At 40.9% G+C, this 17657-nt stretch overlaps 1 protein-coding gene across 1 annotated transcript in view; it reads right to left on the bottom strand.

Moving 5' to 3' along the window:
- Window positions 1-8525, bottom strand: part of GAS2L2 (growth arrest specific 2 like 2) — a 33868-nt gene extending 25343 nt beyond the window's left edge. Inside the window, exon 1 of the mRNA XM_075195145.1 lies at window positions 8068-8525. Within this exon, the coding sequence (XP_075051246.1) occupies window positions 8068-8425 (358 nt within the window). The 5' untranslated portion in view covers window positions 8426-8525. The remainder of the gene's footprint in view (window positions 1-8067) is intronic.
- Window positions 8526-17657: the final 9132 nt, after the last annotated feature.

The following is a 17657-nucleotide window of genomic DNA, read 5'->3' as shown; positions in this document are numbered from 1 at the left end:
TAGGGGATACTGGGTGGATCCAGAAGTCATAGTTCTGTACATATATCGGTACCAATGACAAAGTAAGTGGTAGATGAATGGTCTTTAAAAACTGATTTCAGGAAATGAGGCTGTAAACTAAATGAAAATACCTCCAACCTAGTATTCTCAGAACTGTTGCCTGTGCTGCATGCTACTTCTGATAACCAAGCAGAAGCATATAGAGATTATAAGTGGCTGCGATGTTGCTGTAGGAAGGAGGATTTTGGGTTTTTGTTAGTCTAGGACAGTTTTTTTTTTTTATTGAAACCTGAGGTGCGTGACTACAAATCACCCAGTGCAGTGCAATACTCTGCCAGGGGCTTGGTACTTCGAGCCTTTTCAAAAGGGAAGAGCCCAGTGTCTCCCCTTACCCCAGGAGACAGAGGGCCCCAGAGAGCGAAAAAAAAAAAAGGTCTTTAGACCCTCCTTTGCCTAAGCTAGGGAGGATCCCTTTACATCCCCAACCTCCTAAAGGCCCCTTAGGATGCAAGGGTCTTCAAGACCACCTCCGCCGCAAGGCTCGTGTGGTCCCCTTTACCCCGACGTTGGCTGAAGCTTTCCCAAGGGGACTGGCTCTTCAGCTCCCCCAAAAGCAGGGAGTCTCAGATGACTTGGGGAGAGGGTTGCTCTATACCCAAACCCCTACAAAAAGGTAACAAATAAAGACGCATCAATCAAAAAAAGTGTGCTTGGTGCTAAGTGCTGCGTGTTGATATATTAATAAATAAGTGCCTTTTGGCTGGAAATATAAAAATTGTCCTTGCACCCAGCTAAAAGGCTAGGACAAAGGAAAAATGGTGCTGCCTGAAAAGCAAAGGCACATAGTGCAAAGTGCTTTACTCTGTGCACAGGTGCCTTTCTCTCCACCGTGCATTTTTGTGCTTCAGGCAGCTGGCTCTTGGCCAGAGGACCAGGTGAGGGCCCATCGCTTACAGGGGATACCTTTAAGCCCCACTGTGTACATAGACATCTACACCTGATCTTAGCCAAAAGGCCAAGAAGTTAGTCTGGGCCAGTTGCCCTTACAGCAGCACGCTATAGAGGGAATGTTCTGCATCATAATGTGGAGAGCGCAGCAGTGCTCGGAGAGAGCCTGCATAGAAGGCTGGAGGAAATCTCAAACTAACAACTTAGTATGAGGGTAGAAATAGAAGCAATGTGCAATATAGTGTAGACAAGTAACAGAGCTTATGGGAAATGGGGAGTATTGAGGTGTGGTTAGAGACAATAAGGAAATATGTAAAATTAAAAGTGGCAGCAAAAAATCAAATGTATGGTAACAACTACAATTAATGATAAATAAAATAAAATTTATTTTCACATAAAACTGTATTTTCACATACAATGGTCTTAATTGACCTAGCTGCACTTTTCAAATGATTTTATTCAATTGTACACATTTATAAATTTAAAGAAGCGCTCTTTGTTTTTACTAATTTCTAGAATAAATGATGTTGGGAGATAATTAGGATATACTGGGTATAATTGAAACTTAGGTGGATGAAAGTTATTTCTGGGTTGTGAATCTGAAAGGATACAGAGGGCCTGATTCAACGTCCGACGTAAGTTCCATTGCATGTTTTATCTTGCATGAAATCGCTCTGCGCATGCTTGGAAATGAACTCTAGGCCAGTGAGCGCAAGTGCATTCACTCCAAGTTCAAATATAAATGGCTCTCACTGCCTACGACTTGAAGGGTGTGGGGGGCAGGGGAGGGAAGGGTCATATGTACATAGTCAAGGTACAGAAAGAGCGTGCCAAGGGCAAGGGCACTCACATTTGTCCGATTCAAGCTCTGGGCATCTCTGAGGTATCAATTGCACCGGCTACAGGGTAGGTGTAATTGCCGATTGATAGTGATGATGGACGATACATGTATGTCATGTAATAAAAAAAAAAAAATTATAACAAGTACTAAGAGGTCTTAATGTATTTATTTATTTTTTTATTTGTCCATGCCTTCTGATGGGAATCTACATTGTACGTATGCGGCAGTGTGTTCTGTGCATATGGCAAGTACCATACAGCCAGAGCATACTTATACTTGTGTTCAAGTGGAAACGTATCTTGAGATCCTCATATTGAATACTTGAACACGGGTGTACATGCGTGCAATATCTGTCCGATTTAAAAAAAAAACACAAATTGCATTCATATTGCGTTTCTTGATGAATCAGGCTCAGCATGTTTATGACGAATAGGAGAGATAAGAAATGGGGAGGTGTTTCCAGGCTTGGCCAACCTGTGGCTCTCCATGTGCTGTGAAACTACAAGTCCCAGTAGGCCATGCCAGCTATTGGCTGGCTATCTACTGGCAAAACAACACATGAATAGCTGCAGGTTGGCCAGGTATGGTGTATAACGTGGCAAGAGCAGAGTGGCAAGCAGAACCGTTAAAATAAAGGTTGAGTCCGCTTGGCATCCCTTCTCACCACTAACTTCTAAATAGCTTATGTTAAAAATATGTTACTCTATGTGTGCCTTATGTTACAATTATACTGTGCTCAAATGTTGCCAGGTGGGTTCCACAGGTATAAATGTATCCCTACTATTGGTACAGCATGTAGTAATTACATGAAAGCACTGCTACTTTTGGAAGCAACCTGTTTTTGTAACAGAGGCAGGAACTTACATGTTACTTAGCATCTGGACTTAACCAGTAAGAGGGGGGAGGGGGATAACTGGACAACTGTGTGTTAAAGTAAATAATGATAAAGCATACAATTCCTTGTTAAATTACAGATTACACTACATTGTATTTGAATAACAATTTCAGATAGCCAATTTCGCCTCTGTGACCAGAGTTATTCCCTGCTGCTAAACTTTGCTATGTAGTGCTCATGGTGTTGGAGTTATCATCTTTGCAGGAAGGAAATCTGCCTTCATGACTGTGGAGGGGAAAAATTAGCAGATCATGTTCATAAAGTCTTTTCTTATGGGCCCAGTCAAATTTAGTCTTGATTGTTGGCTTAGAGCAGCAGTACCCCTGTCCCACATTGGCTACCCTGCAGAAACATCTGTGGGGTACCATCTTGTACTTTGAGGCAATTCTTATTAGGAATTATGACTCCTGTTGGGCTGGTTGCAGTAAACTGGAATCTTTGAAGTCTCCACAGAAATTGTCACTTGTTGCACCTGCCAAATGTCAGATGATATCAGAATCAGCCTCTACCCTTTGGGTAGAGGTGTGAAAATGTGGCTCGTTGAAGGATCATCACTCCATAGGAAATGGTGAACATGTGCGGTTTACAGTAGGGTTGTTTAGTAGATTATTTTGTGCGTTGACCTCCTGGCTTTGTTTCTTGTATTATTTGTATCCTGTGTGTTCTTCCATTTATATATAAAATAAAGTACACTTGTACTTTTCCAGTTATTTGACTAAGTGATTCCGATCTTGTAGAGGTATCGGGTACCCTCAGCCAGCCCATAATGCTGACTTTGTATCACCAGCTGGCACTGATAGGGCAAACATTTCTCACATAAATATATAAACATCTCTTTAAGACCTGCCCAGAGGGAGTATATCTAAATGTTGTGACAAAGTACATTACTTATGGGTAGATAGATTGTAAGCTTGATTGTCTGTTTTACCCAGTTTGTTTATTACTTTACTGTGTTTGTCCCCAATTGTAAAGCGCTACAGAATATGTTGGCGCTATATAAATTAATAATGATGATGATGATATACATGGCGTAAAAGGAACTAGTAAAGTACTATTTGGGGTTTGTTATAAGTAAAAATTACAAAATTTGTTTTTTTTAACCAAAAGTGTCTGGGGTAAACTCTGAGTGGTTTCCTGGAGTTTTCAGATAAAACAAAACAAACAAATCTGATTCCTCAGTGACACAGTAGAGCATGAAGAAGCCTGTGTGAGCAATAGACCAGTGCAGCAATCTCACCACACTGCTTCCCATACCAGCACAGCCGTATTTATAGGGCACATGAAGCAAAGCTGTATCTCTCCTGTGGGTCTGCAGGCCTTTAGAATCTCTAGTAAGTGGCCTATTGGCCTCCATTTCTCTCCCTGTCACCCATTTTGTCTCCCTCACGTAGAACCGTCTCTAATGGTGCCCTGACCAGACGTACATTTAGTCTGTGTGATTTACCAATAATGTGCTGTGTATTTTCTTTCAATGCTGGGAAAGTAGGATCTACATTCCTAGCAATTAAATGGATTTTTAATGTTAGGTGAGCCAGGTTACATGACTGCGATGAGACAGCAGCAAGTAGAGGAAAAGAAATGGATTCGGCTTGAAGAAGACATGAGAAAAGTACGTGAGACATGGAGAGAGAAAGACCGAGAGGGAGACTTGGAAGGAGACAGAGGGACTGAGGTCAATATTAAAAAAAGCTTTTCTCCCTTAGGACTCTCTCCATGACACTGTCCCCTCTTTTTCTATCACATCCACGGAGATTCTGTTGCCTGGCACCCTTACCTCTCTCATCTGGCACCCTGTACGCCTGGACACTCATTCCAGTCCTCTGGCACTCCCCACTGACATCCATTCCTCTCTTTTGACACGCTCACCTCTATCCTTCACTGTCCCCACTTCCCTGGGAACCTGCTCTTCCTTTTCTATAGTATACTTATTTCATTAAAAATAAACAAACATTCATTTTTTGCATGTGAAAAAAAATAATAACCTGGAATAATAAATATAGACTTGCCATAAAAGTACACAAAAGAAGGAAACCCTAGTTATAATCCATCTAATATTAAAAAGGCAAAGGCACCAATGAAAAATGCAGCCATTCTTATGGGTAATTTTAACTATCCAGATGTATATTGGGACAATGACAATAGTGATTCTAGCACATTTTATTTTAAAAGACAGACACAAATTATCCTTAATTTCAAGAACAAAAAAAAACAACTTTAGCATCCCCACATCACGCATCCCAAAATGCACCCATATGCCCCCTGCTCAAAAAAGTTACCACTGTCCACTCAGACATGTCACTTGTACCAAAATAGCCCCAAATGCCCTCAGACCCCCCCCCCCCACTTGTCACAAAATGCATTCACATGCCCTCAGACCCCACATATCACACAAATATCCTCTCATGCCCATCACATGCCACTCAGACCTCACAACATGTCCCTCACACAATGTTCACCACTTTCAATATTAAATGGAAAGCAAAACGAAATTTTTACAAATATTTTAAATAAATACCGTTGAAATTACATGATGTAGACTATAGCAATCTAATTTCTAGGAACAAAATGCAAATAATGTTGTTAAAAAATAAAGTATTGGAAATGATAAATAAAAAACAAAGTATTTGTATTGTTCAAAATCAAAAGGACTGAAGATGAACTATGGGGATACAAGAAAAGGTAAATATGTAAAAATGAAGCCAGGCCAAGTTTGACAGTTTGTTCATGTACAAAATGTCCTATAGAAACAGGTTAAATATTTTACCTTTCAGTGGTTCCCAAAGTGTGCCCCGCGGCTCCCTGGGGTGCCACGGCGCTGTCACAGGGGTGCCGCGGCTGCCCTTGCAAAACAAGAAGAAGAAAAAAAAAAAGAAGAACTTACCGATCCAGCGCCAGATCCTCCTCCTCACTGTTCTCACTGACAGTGTCAGTGAGGAGCAGCAGCAGGGAGAACATCAGGAAAGACGACAGCAGAAAATGGGGAAAGAAGGTAGGTAAAGGAACGGAGAGTGAAGGGGGACAGAGTGTGAGATGCTGAAGGGGGGGGGGGGGGGCAGAGAGAGATGCTAAAAGGGGGGACAGAGTGAGATTCTGATGGGGGGGGAGACAGAGTGAGATGCTGAAGGGGCGACAGAGAGAGATGCTGAAGGGGGGACAGAGAGAGATGCTGAAGGGGGGGACAGAGTGGGATGCTGAAGGGGGGAACAGAGTGAGAGCTGATGAAGACGGGGACAGAGTGAGAGCTGATGAAGAGGGGGACACAGAGTGTGAGATGGCGAAGGGAGACAAAGTGATATTGTGAAGGGGCGCAGTGAGATGATGAAGGGGCATAATGTGATGGTGAGAGATGCTGAAGGGGGGGACAGAGAGAGATGGTGAAGGGGAGGCATAGTGAGATGCTCAAGGGGGAACAGAGTGAGAGCTGATGAAGAGGGGGACAGTGTGTGAGATGGCAAAGGGGGACACAGGGTGTGAGATGGCGATGAGGGGGATACGGTGTGAGATAGCGAAGAGGGGGACATGGAGTGTGAGATGGCGAAGGGGGACACAGAGTGTGAGATGGTGAAGAGGGGTACACAGAGTGTGAGATGGCGAAGGGGGACACAGAGTGTGAGATGGCGAAGGGGGACACAGAATGTGAGATTGCGAAGGGGGACACAGAATGTGAGATTGCGAAGGGGGACACAGAGAGTGTGAGATAGCGATGGGGACACAGTGATATTGTGAAGGGGCGCAGTGATATGATGAAGGGGCAGAATGTGATGGTGAAGGGGCCTAAATACATCTTACGTTATTTTGACCCAACTACTTAAAAAACGGGACTACCCGATAATTATTATGACTTAGGGGTGCCTTGAAAGAATTATGGTGACCCTAAGGATGCTTCGAACTGAGAAAGTTTGGGAACCACCAATTATATTAAGCCTTAATATAATTGGTTTAAAAATGTTGACAATGAACTGGCCTGTTTTAACTTGATACATATTCACCATTGTCATGGGTTGTAATGTGAAATGGATATTTGTGTATATTATCTGCTCTACCTAAGGCAAATTTCAGCTATTTGTGTTCCTCCTCAAGACCAGAAATTCTAAGATGACTATTTACAATGTGAGACAATTTAACAGTGCCCCCAGCAGCCAAATAATCCTGAAAATAGTATAGTCTTCTTGCCTTTTATAAGCCTTAACAGTTTAATGGAGAGTAATGGTGGCTATGTACTCAGCAATATAGCTAACTTTGTCAGACATTGTCTAGTGTGAAGCAGATCATTTTCCGACAATCAGGTAAGTCTGGTCCACCTGTGTGTGTAGACATCTACCTGCGTTTACACTTTCTTCTTTTCCAATAAAAAAAGGTTCCGCTGACCACACCCTGGCCAATCCTTTTGGTTAAACGGACAGACCTGCCCAATTTGGCCCTCTCCGGCTTAACCTTTTTTATATGGGGAAAAAAAATGTACTAATACAATAACTCTTTGGCAACATTATGCTAAAGTGCGGATTTGCAAAACAGTTTTCTGGGACTTTCCTGAGTGGTTTGTAAACTGTGCAATTTACTAAATGCCAAGCTGCACCAGATCTAACATCGCAATCCTGATTTTTAGATATTACAGGTATAAAAACTGCCCCATTTACTAAGCAGCAGTTTAGCAAACTTCATTCAACCGCATTTTACCAATAAAAAAGACATGTTTAATGCAGGCAATAAAGAAGGAACAATAAATAAATAGAGTTGCAAAAAATTCCATTCTATAAAAGAGCAGCCTTCTCAGTATCAACCCCAAGGTAATACTGTCAATATAGAGTGCAATCACCATCATGCGCTCACAGACCATGACTGTCCTTACATGCTGGCACTGGTAAAACTACAAGTGCCAGCTTGCACATGAGGGCAAGTGCATACTAGCTCTTATAGAGTCGCAAGTGTGCACAACAAGTGTTGGCCCCAAAACATAATGGCTACAGTATTATTAAAATCTATAATAGTGCCCCCCTGTATTATTTCTTAAAGTAATATTGCCACCTTGCTGTAGAAATTAATATTAATTTATGAATTAATAGTAGGGGACCCTATTATTCATTTTACTGGCATCATCATGTAAGAACAGTTATGCCCCACACCCAATGTAAAGAGCAAAACCACAATTTTTTACATCCAGTTTTACAATGCGATTTTGGTCTAAACCATATCTGTTTTAGGGGTTTGCAAACCGCATGCTAAGCCGCAACTTTATAAATCTTCCCCTTAATTCTTTAGGTAGATCTTACACTGCCTCTTGTAATTTGTACACATGAAATTGATTCTTCAGTGTGTAAATAAAATAACTGAGATACTGACCTAACACAGAACATGTATTTGATATAAGACATGCACTGCCTACCTTTAATGACCATCTCTTTCCTGCACCATTGGATGAAGTTGGACACATTATCCCTTGCCAGGAACGTTGCAGGTTGAGCTGATGCATTGAATGTTACCGCAGATTTTGGTAGCCAAAGTTTCTTAACCAGGTCAGGGTATTCGGTAGCAAAGTCACAAGCCACCTCTGTCACATTGTTGGCATGGTAGCAAAGTAAAGATCCAGTCTCCAGGACTTCAATGAAGTTATCTACTGTCACATCCAAATTGTACAAATCCTTTAACCACTCAGCCAAGTCCTCTTTCATGGCATACAGGTACTGTTCGCTGGACTTAAATGGCCGAATGCTGCGTACACTGCCCCCTTGATAAGTTGACATTTTTTGATGATACTAAAGCAAACAGCGTTTGAACAATAGTTGTGTGGTAAAAATGGACTCACATAGAAAAGCCTTCTAGAGACTCCTTCAACGCCATCTTATTCCAATAAGAATAAAGGAAAGCCATTTTGTCTATCCAATCTGAAACATACAAGTAATACATGTGGGTATATGTTCATTGACTAATCTCCACCACTGTAAATAAAGATTAAAGGAAAAGCTGTAGCTATTTTACTAATCAATGATCAGATGTGTAGCTTCATTTTTTATTTATTTGCAATAAACAATGTACTAGACCTGGCTTATACAACTTGTGGCTCTCCAGTTGTTGTGAAACTACAAGCTCCAGCATGCTTTGCCAGCTGACAGCCAGTGGATAGCTGGCATGGTTATGCTGGGACTTGTAGTTTCATAATATCTGGAGAGTCATATGTTATTCAGGCTTGTATCAGACATACAATAAAAAAATACAGAAAATAAAATAGGGTGTGAAGCCCAGTTATAACTTTTATTCTAGGGAGATGTGACTTTTCAGGAGGAGTCTGGAATATTTTTAACTGTTTTACAAAAGTACTCAAAAACATTTAAATTTATATTCACAGGTAATTATTTAGGAAGTAATCATTTTTAAGAAATGACCCACTGGGCATAGAGACCTCAGAACAGCTTTGTTCACAGGGCAACATCAAGTAAATGTAATTTGATGTCATTTGTGTTATTACTTTGTGCTGGTTGTCTATTATTGAGTGAAAAACATGGAGTAGTGGTGTTGGACAGAGTGAGCATGTGGGGCACACACCCATACTTATATCATACCTCACAACTGTCCCGATTTGGGCAGGACATCCCGATTTGGGCAGGACATCCCGATTTGTGGACTGGAAAAGGGGGTTAACAGGAAAATGGGTGGAGTTTGCCAAAATATGTTCATGTGGGGGTGGAGTTTTCCGTGAGTCGGGGGTGTGGCTTATTTTGTACTGCTTTCGAGATTCTAAATGTTGGGAGGTATGCTTATTTGTTTACTATAGACTAAGGCAGCATGCATTGTAAAAAGGGGGCTTGTGTACTTAGACTTTGTCAGGCCAAACCAAAACATTTATAATGGAACCAGCTAAATCTGTTATTAGATATAGCATAGGACGGCATATGGTATGACAAGGCAGTATGATGGTATAGGATATCAATGCAACACATTTTAGTAGCACAGGAAGCAAATGTTCTGACCACTCTATTAGAAATAATCCCTACTCCAGTAGTAGTTGCATCCTTGTATAAACGTGCAAAACATCAGAGATGGGCATATTGGCCCTGAAGCTGAGACTTATGATGGCCCATTAATTTGGCCTTATGGACAAGAAAAATAATATAGAGGAGCAGCAACGGAGTATAGTGGAATAATGGAAATAATTGTGTGTTGTCCTGTGTCCCTTTTGTTCCAACTATGTGTACATACATACGTACGTACGTACATACATAAATAAACATACATTATTACTAGATGGTAAAAGCTAACAAAAGTGGGATTTGTGCATTTTTAGTACATTTTTTGTGTTTATTTAACAAAATTTGTTTAAAAGTCTCAAGAACCAGGATCTCTCATATTGCGTGCACAGATATTAGAAATATACATTTTAAACACAGGAAGACCAACATGCTTTATAAATAAACCTGTAATAAAAGTTAAGAACACACATTTAATGAAGTTTAGTAACTTTTTCGAACTCTTTAAACCCCATTAAACTAATTTTGAAATATGTAGATATTTCTAAATATGAATACATCATGTGTCACTTTTTGCCTTTTTTTTAGCTCTTTACTTTTTAAGTAAAACCAGATTTACTTCTATCTTCATCCTCTTGAGTACAAACCTGATTTCCCTTTGGGCAGCCCACGTCCTAGTATCTTGTCTATTGAGGTCCTATGTCATCTTTTGTTAAGCATGATGACTCTTCCTTCAGCGACGTACAGACAGGGCTCCCCCAAGTAACAAGCAGTGGGACAAAATGCCAATTCTGAAAGTGCTGCTTAATGTTTTGTTTCCTTACCAATAGCTTACACATTTCTCCTTGGTGACAAAAAGCTTGCTACAAACACTCCCTATTAACCCTCAAAGACTCACAAGACTTGTAGTCCTGGCTGGGAACAAACTATTTATCTTAAACAAAAAGGAAGCTTGTAAAGTGCATCCCTCCTTTGCCTGCAGTGTCTCCGAATTTAAATAATGTTACAATCACTTACCTATATTTAGTGGATACATGGATCAGAGGTTGTTTTTTCCAATACAAGACATTATTTCAGATCTCACCAACTATTTTAATAATCTTTGTAAACCCAGGTGAATAAAAGTGACCTAACAGTGTCATCCTATTAAAACATACGTTTCTAGAACAACCCATTCTATAAAATGAATCAGGAATACAAGAGCCGCATGTAAATAAAAAATGATATCTATATTATATACAGCAGGATGTGTTGTTATAGAGCAGGATGTGTTGTTATAGAGCACCCTACTGTTCTAAAAAGTAGTAGTAGTCTGTGTAATGGAAAAGGTGAGTGCCATGTCAGGTTCCACCTGAAAAGCAGAATGACTAGGCACAAACATACTCGTGGGGCTCATCTGGTAACTCCCCCATAAACTTTAACAACAGTCTGAGTCTGACAGTGCATACAAACATTGTATATTATTACTAATAATTGTGTCTGCTAGCACATTCATCTTAAAGGTTATGTAGGCAATACTAACTTTAAATATACCCATGGCTATGTATATAAACATTTGAAAGACAATGAGGTATATTTACTAAAGTAGGGGTTTGAAAAAGTGGAGATATTGCCTATAGCAACCAATCAGATGTCATTTTGTAGATTGTACTAAATAAATAGAATCTGATTGGTTGCTATAGGCAACATCTCCACTTTCTCAAACCCGCTGTTTAGTAAATATATCCCAGTGTGTAGGAAATATGCTTTAACTTTTCATTTATCCCCTTACTGTAAAATGTTGTCTGTTTTTAAAAGCATTCAGGGCTTTACCTATATTGAGACAAGGGGGTATATTTACTAAACTGCGGGTTTGAGAAAGTGGAGATGTTGCCTATTGCAACCAATCATATTCTAGCTGTTATTTTGAAGAATGCACTAAATAAATGAAAGCTAGAATCTGATTGGTTGCTATAGGCAACATCTCCACTTTTCCAAACCCGCAGTTTAGTAAATCTAGCCCAAAGTGTGAAAGCTGTCAAAAAATGGTGTTTGGGAAACAGCACAATGCTGGAAAAATGTTTATAAACTCTGTATTTTCTAGCTGTCATAGACTAAATCAGCAGCACGGTGGTGTAGTGGTTAGCACTTCTGCCTTACATCACTGGGGTCATGAGTTCAATTCCTGACCATGGCTTTATCTGTGTGGAGTTTGTATGTTCTCCCCGTGTTTGCGTGGGTTTCCTCCGGGTGCTCCGGTTTCCTCCCACACTCTAAAAAACATACTGATAGGTTAATTGGCTGCTAACAAATTGGCCCTAATCTGTCTGTGAGTGTGTGTGTTAGGGAATTTAGACTGTAAGCCCCAGTGGGGGAGGGACTGATGTGAGTGAGTCCTCTGTACAGCGCTGCAGAATTAGTGGCGCTATATAAATAAATGATGATGATGATAGTAAGTAACATGTCAACAGACCTATTAATGATCATAGGGACAATATCATATAGGATTTATAGAACACTAGAATAGATATATTTAGTAGTTTATATAATAAATATGTCATGATTTCAGCTGCCAGATTGGCAGCCAGTCAAAATAACATTTAATTCTTTAAATGTTCTGACTTTTGTGTTTTATTTTTACTTTACTAAGCAATATAAAATCAAACTTAAAGAGCAGTAGATATAATTAATTACCAGATATTCTAAGCAATACATAAGTGAACACAGTGAATAGTTTTATTGTTTTCTAACAAATGACAAAGTGAATTACACCAGATGCATCAATGTATCCTACATTCCCACTGGGTATAGTGCAGATGGGTTCATTTGAAATCAATCATTTTGAATGAAATAAAGTGGTTTGCTGAAAATTTTACTTTCTTCAGATGACCAACTTTTTGTAAAAAATGTAGAACCAAGGCTTTTCTATTATGTATTCTCCACTACTCTGGGTTCTTTAACTTCAATTTAATTTAAAAGGCGATCTGTTCTAGATCTATTCTCTCTGAACACCTTGCACCCTCAGGGATTAACAGCCACTACACTCAACAGTTGAATTGACAGCAACTATTTACACCGGTGTCAAGCTGCATTCCTTAATGGTTGGAACAGTTGTGGTCTGAGATAGATCTCTGAAAAAGGACACTCCCCTATAATATACACTCCTCGTGGCACTTTATGACGGAAAACAGAGACATTAAAATTTGTGTTCCAATTTTATTTCTAACACATTTCATTAATTCAATAAATATATCAACAATTTTCCAGGTACACCAAATCTTCACTCTTTAGGGGAATTCAATTGGCAACGTTACTGTAAAAAGTAACACGGTCTGCGCATTATTACCGATACTATGTTAATAGTGCACATAATTACCGTTAATATGGTAATTCAACGTCGGCTTTTTGCTTGCGACTCCCGGACTCCCGGAAGAGTAGGCAACCCTCCCGGATTCTAATTAAATGCAGAAATTCATGGCAATGAATATCTGGGACGGAACTTAATCATGACAGTAAGCCCCGCCCCGATATTCAATGCCGTGAATTTGTGGGGGTGTGGTAATCGTGCCGCAAGGACGTCGCCACACCCCCTACTATCCCTCTCACGTGACCTGTCCTCCCAGAGGACAGAGTCACAAAGTAGTCAACCATGTATTATGTATTTTAGCCAGCAGAGTCATGAAACAGAGGGTATGCTTTTGGAATAGTGATAAATTCAATTCATATGCAGATTGACATGTGGGTTAAGTGAATGGTCTAAATTAACCCTTTGATCTACCTGCTATTCTTGTATTGAAACAATTTAAAAATAGGATAAGAATGCCAGATATTTCTGTTGACCTGATATCAGAAACTCCAGCATAACCAACTAGTTTAAACACAACAACCATTGTATCTGTGTGATTATTTACTCTGCAGCAGTGTCATCAGCAAACTAGAAGCCATGACGATATATATATAACCTTTGGAAAAATACATTGACAAATACATTGGTGAAAGCACATAAAACAAGTAAGGGCATGGTGCCATGTCATTAAGTCTGCCAACTTTTGGGTCCATCATCTGCTATGTACTCACTACTTGTTGTTGCTATACCACTCCCAGTAAGTTCTGACAGCTAATAGTCACATGGGTGGTTTTAAAACAACAAAAGAAGGTTTGTCTGTGGAATGCAGTGTGATAAAACAGAGATTATCTTTAATTGCTTTCTCCTAGGTGACAGTGATATGGACCATCTTTCTTTTAGAGTGTTTGATAATCTATCATTTACCTTTCCTTTGAACATACAACACTTGATCACAATGAGTCATATGATATTTGGGGTGGGGTCTGTATATTAATACAAACCAACCTAATCACAAGTATATACAAGGTGCTTCTTGTATTTCATCTATAAAGTAAATATCTGTTGAGGTGTATTTTGCTAACATGACCCATTTCCAGAGTGTAATAATCAGCTATAGGAAATTGGAGTCAGCACACTAGGACACGCTGGGAAAGTAATGTAAAAAAATATAAAAAAAATTTAATGAATGATCCAATAATTATCCATAAAGAAGACTGCTCCAGTGTGGTCCTAGACTTGGGTTGCCTTGCTTTGAACTCAGTTGTAGTCCCAGTACCAGGGCAGGTGTCTGGGTCCTGTTTACAAAATGTATAGTTGCCTGAAATATGGAAAGCTGAACAATAAGTGAACACAGTACACAACACAGATCACACAGTATTTATAATATAACATTTTTATTACACACAGTTTCTATAAGCTCATAGGGAAGATCTGTGTTTATTGGATGCCAAGCAGGAGAGGACTGATAACGTTTGACCTAGGGGGCAAACACAAGAATGATACCCAGGCTCTTTTACCAGTATGCTGCAACCAGTGGCGGATCTAGTCTTTATGTTTAGGGGGGGGCGATTTTGCATAATCACGCCCCTCCTTTGCTCTGATTGGCTGGCCTGTGTTAACCCCGCCTTCCGCCCGCGATTGGCCCCGCCCCCTCCCGTTGGTGGTCGCCAGCTGGGACCACTCTGATTGGCTGGCCCACATTTAGTTTAGCCCCGCCCCCCACTCGCGCTTAGCCCCGCCCCTCCCATTTTAATCGGCGGCTGGGACCTAGCTTTTTGCTGCTAGGAGGGGCGAATGCCCCGATCGCCCCCCCCCTGGATCCGCCACTGGCTGCAACTTAAAAATGTTAGGAGCCCATGAAATAGTGCATGCTCCGAAGCTGAAGGTACATGACCAAACGCCAGAGAGGGAGGTCAGCCCATGAAGGACATGGCTAGTGAAATAGTGTAGTATATAAACAAAATTATTAAAATCAGAAGATTGTGCCATCCTCAGGTTTAGGTATGTGTCGTTGGACATGGTTGTGCCTTCATTTATCCACTCTGCTTGTGATCGCAGCCACCAGGACTCCATTGTAAACTTCAGCAGAGGATGAGGAAGAAGAAGTAGTAGAGGAGGAAGGTAATTGGTAAAGAGGGAGAAGTGGAGGAAGATGAAGGGGTTGTGGGAGAAGGTGCAGAGCAAGAGGAAAAGTGGATTGTCAGGGGCCTAGAGGTAAAGTGGACGTGACTACAAGAGGTAGAAGATGGTCGGGATATATATTATAAAAGGGGTTAAGGGAGACAGACAGACACACAAAGGGGCAGAAAATAAAAAGGACATACACTCTCAATGCAGAGACCAGGGACTGGTGGCTAACTTTAGCCTGGGGGGCAAGACTCAGCTCAGCAGCCTATTGCATTTTAAAGGGGGAAAAAAGCAGGTTGCCTAGTGACCCAGTCCAAAGTAGCCCACTATGAGACCTGCCCCCCAGCCCAACTAGCCCCTGGCAGAGACACACAAACACAAAAGGGTGGGACAAAGAGAGACAGATGGGGAGACACAGGTATACGTACAAAAACTAGAAACAGATAAACAAAGAGGGGGGAAAAAGAATCCCATGAGCAGCAAAAAAAACTGGCTCAGACAAAGGAAGGGCAGAGACGCTGGTACAATCAGGGGAACTGCAGAGAGGCTGGCACCGGCAAGAGAAGGGCAGAGAAGTGGGCCCAAGCAGGGGAGAGCAGAGTGGCTGGCGCAGACAGAAAGGGCAAGTAGGCTGCCACAGAAAGTGGAAGGGCAGAAAGGCTGGCACACAGGGTAAGGGCAGTGAGGCTGTCGCGCACACACAGGGGAAGGGCCTAGATTGGTGCAGACAGGGGAAGGGCCTAGAGATTGGTGCAGACAGTGGAAAGACAGTGTGGCTGGCACAGGTAGGTAAAGGGCAGAGAACTTGGTGCAGACGACAAGGGCAGAGAGGCTGGTGCAGACAGTAGAACGTCAGAGAGGCTTGTGTAGACAGGGAAGGACCGAGAGGCTGGCGCTGACAGAGGAAGGGCAGAGAGGCTGGCGCAGACAGGGGAAGGGCAGAGAGGCTGGTGCAGACATGGGGAAGGGCAGAGAGGCTGGCGCAGACAGAGGAAGGGCAGAGAGGCTGGCGCAGACAAAGGAAGGGCAGAGAGGCTGGCGCAGACAGGAAACAATGATACCAGAGATAAAAGTGACAGGAAAATACATAGTGACAGGCATGTACACATATTTACCTTATTTGCCTGCAGACTGTCCTAGATGTGCATTGAATTAGCCTGCACTACTCACAAAATCAAAGTGTATACTCCATCCCATGTGCCCAATTTCAGAATTTTTTCTAAAGCCTCTTTAAGTTTCCCAATCTGTCCCAGAATAAGCAATTAGCTTTGATTATTCTATTGCAAGGACCGTAGATTAATCAAAGCTAGTCTCTGATTGATTACTATAGGTTACTATACCTCCTAACTGTCCCGATTTTCAAAGCAATAGGCCATCCCCCCTCTTCTACTCTACAAACATACTTGAATTGTCATGTGCTCCTGCCTCTGGTGCATACTAATCATGGCATTAAATTTTGATGTCCACAAATAAGTCATCAGGATATCTTACCAAAATATTTTATAACTAGAAGCTATTAAGTTGGTGGATATGTTCTACAGGGCCGTAACTAGGTCTGTACTATAGCAGCGACCACACAGTGCACAATGCTGAAGGGGGCACCGTTTATGAATATTTTAAGTTAATTTGGTTAAAATAGAGGGCTAGGTGGGCGGCATTTTTCTTTCTCGCCCCAGGTGCTAAAAATTTAATTTACGGCTTTGATATTCTATACCATAACCACTCATATATTTTATGGCACAAAATTCAGCACTGATTGATAAGGTGTTATGCTATGAAAATTATCACATACTTGTCTAGAACTTCAAAAGAGAAGTTGAAAGCACTGTTGTTATTAGACCTATTGGTTAAACAATTACTAAGGCAAGGTCAATATTTCAGCCTAACAAATTACATGGTTGAAAGGAAGAAAAACCTGTGCAGATCTCCTCTTTGACAGCTTAATCTTTGTCCCGCAGTCATAGAACAGTTGTTTTCTAACAAGATATTTACCTGACATGGACTCTGCATCAGTTTCAAAGCTTTGTTTGAGAAACCGATTAACATTTTGCACATACCAAGTAAAAGTCAATATATGCATTTGGTGTTCATTGATTGACAGGTATTTACACATACAGTAGCTTCTAGTGATCAATAAACCAATGTACATCATTACATTAATTTTCGTATATCTCCTAATCAAAGGAAAAATATATATGAATAATAATCGGGTATGCCCATTATATATCATTGGTCATACATTTAAGGAGAAGTGGTTGATACAACTCACCATATTATGTGGCGAAACAAATCATGTAATTAATGCTGCAATCCCAGTTACTCAATTTTCACCAACTTGTTCGTTCCACTTAGTGGAACCCCTGGAGCTGCATGCTGAACAGTTTCTACTGGTGTGTCTATATTAGGGAATTTAGACTGTAAGCTCCAATGGGGCAGGGACTGATGTGAATGAGTTCTCTGTACAGCGCTGCGGAATTAGTGGCGCTATATAAATAAATGATGATGATGATGATGATGATGATGATACTGGCGTTCCTCCATTTCTGTAGTACATAGTGC

The sequence above is a fragment of the Mixophyes fleayi genome, chromosome 2 (genome assembly GCF_038048845.1).
Source record: "Mixophyes fleayi isolate aMixFle1 chromosome 2, aMixFle1.hap1, whole genome shotgun sequence".
NCBI lineage: Eukaryota > Metazoa > Chordata > Amphibia > Anura > Limnodynastidae > Mixophyes > Mixophyes fleayi.
This window is presented reverse-complemented; position numbering and strand designations above follow the sequence as displayed.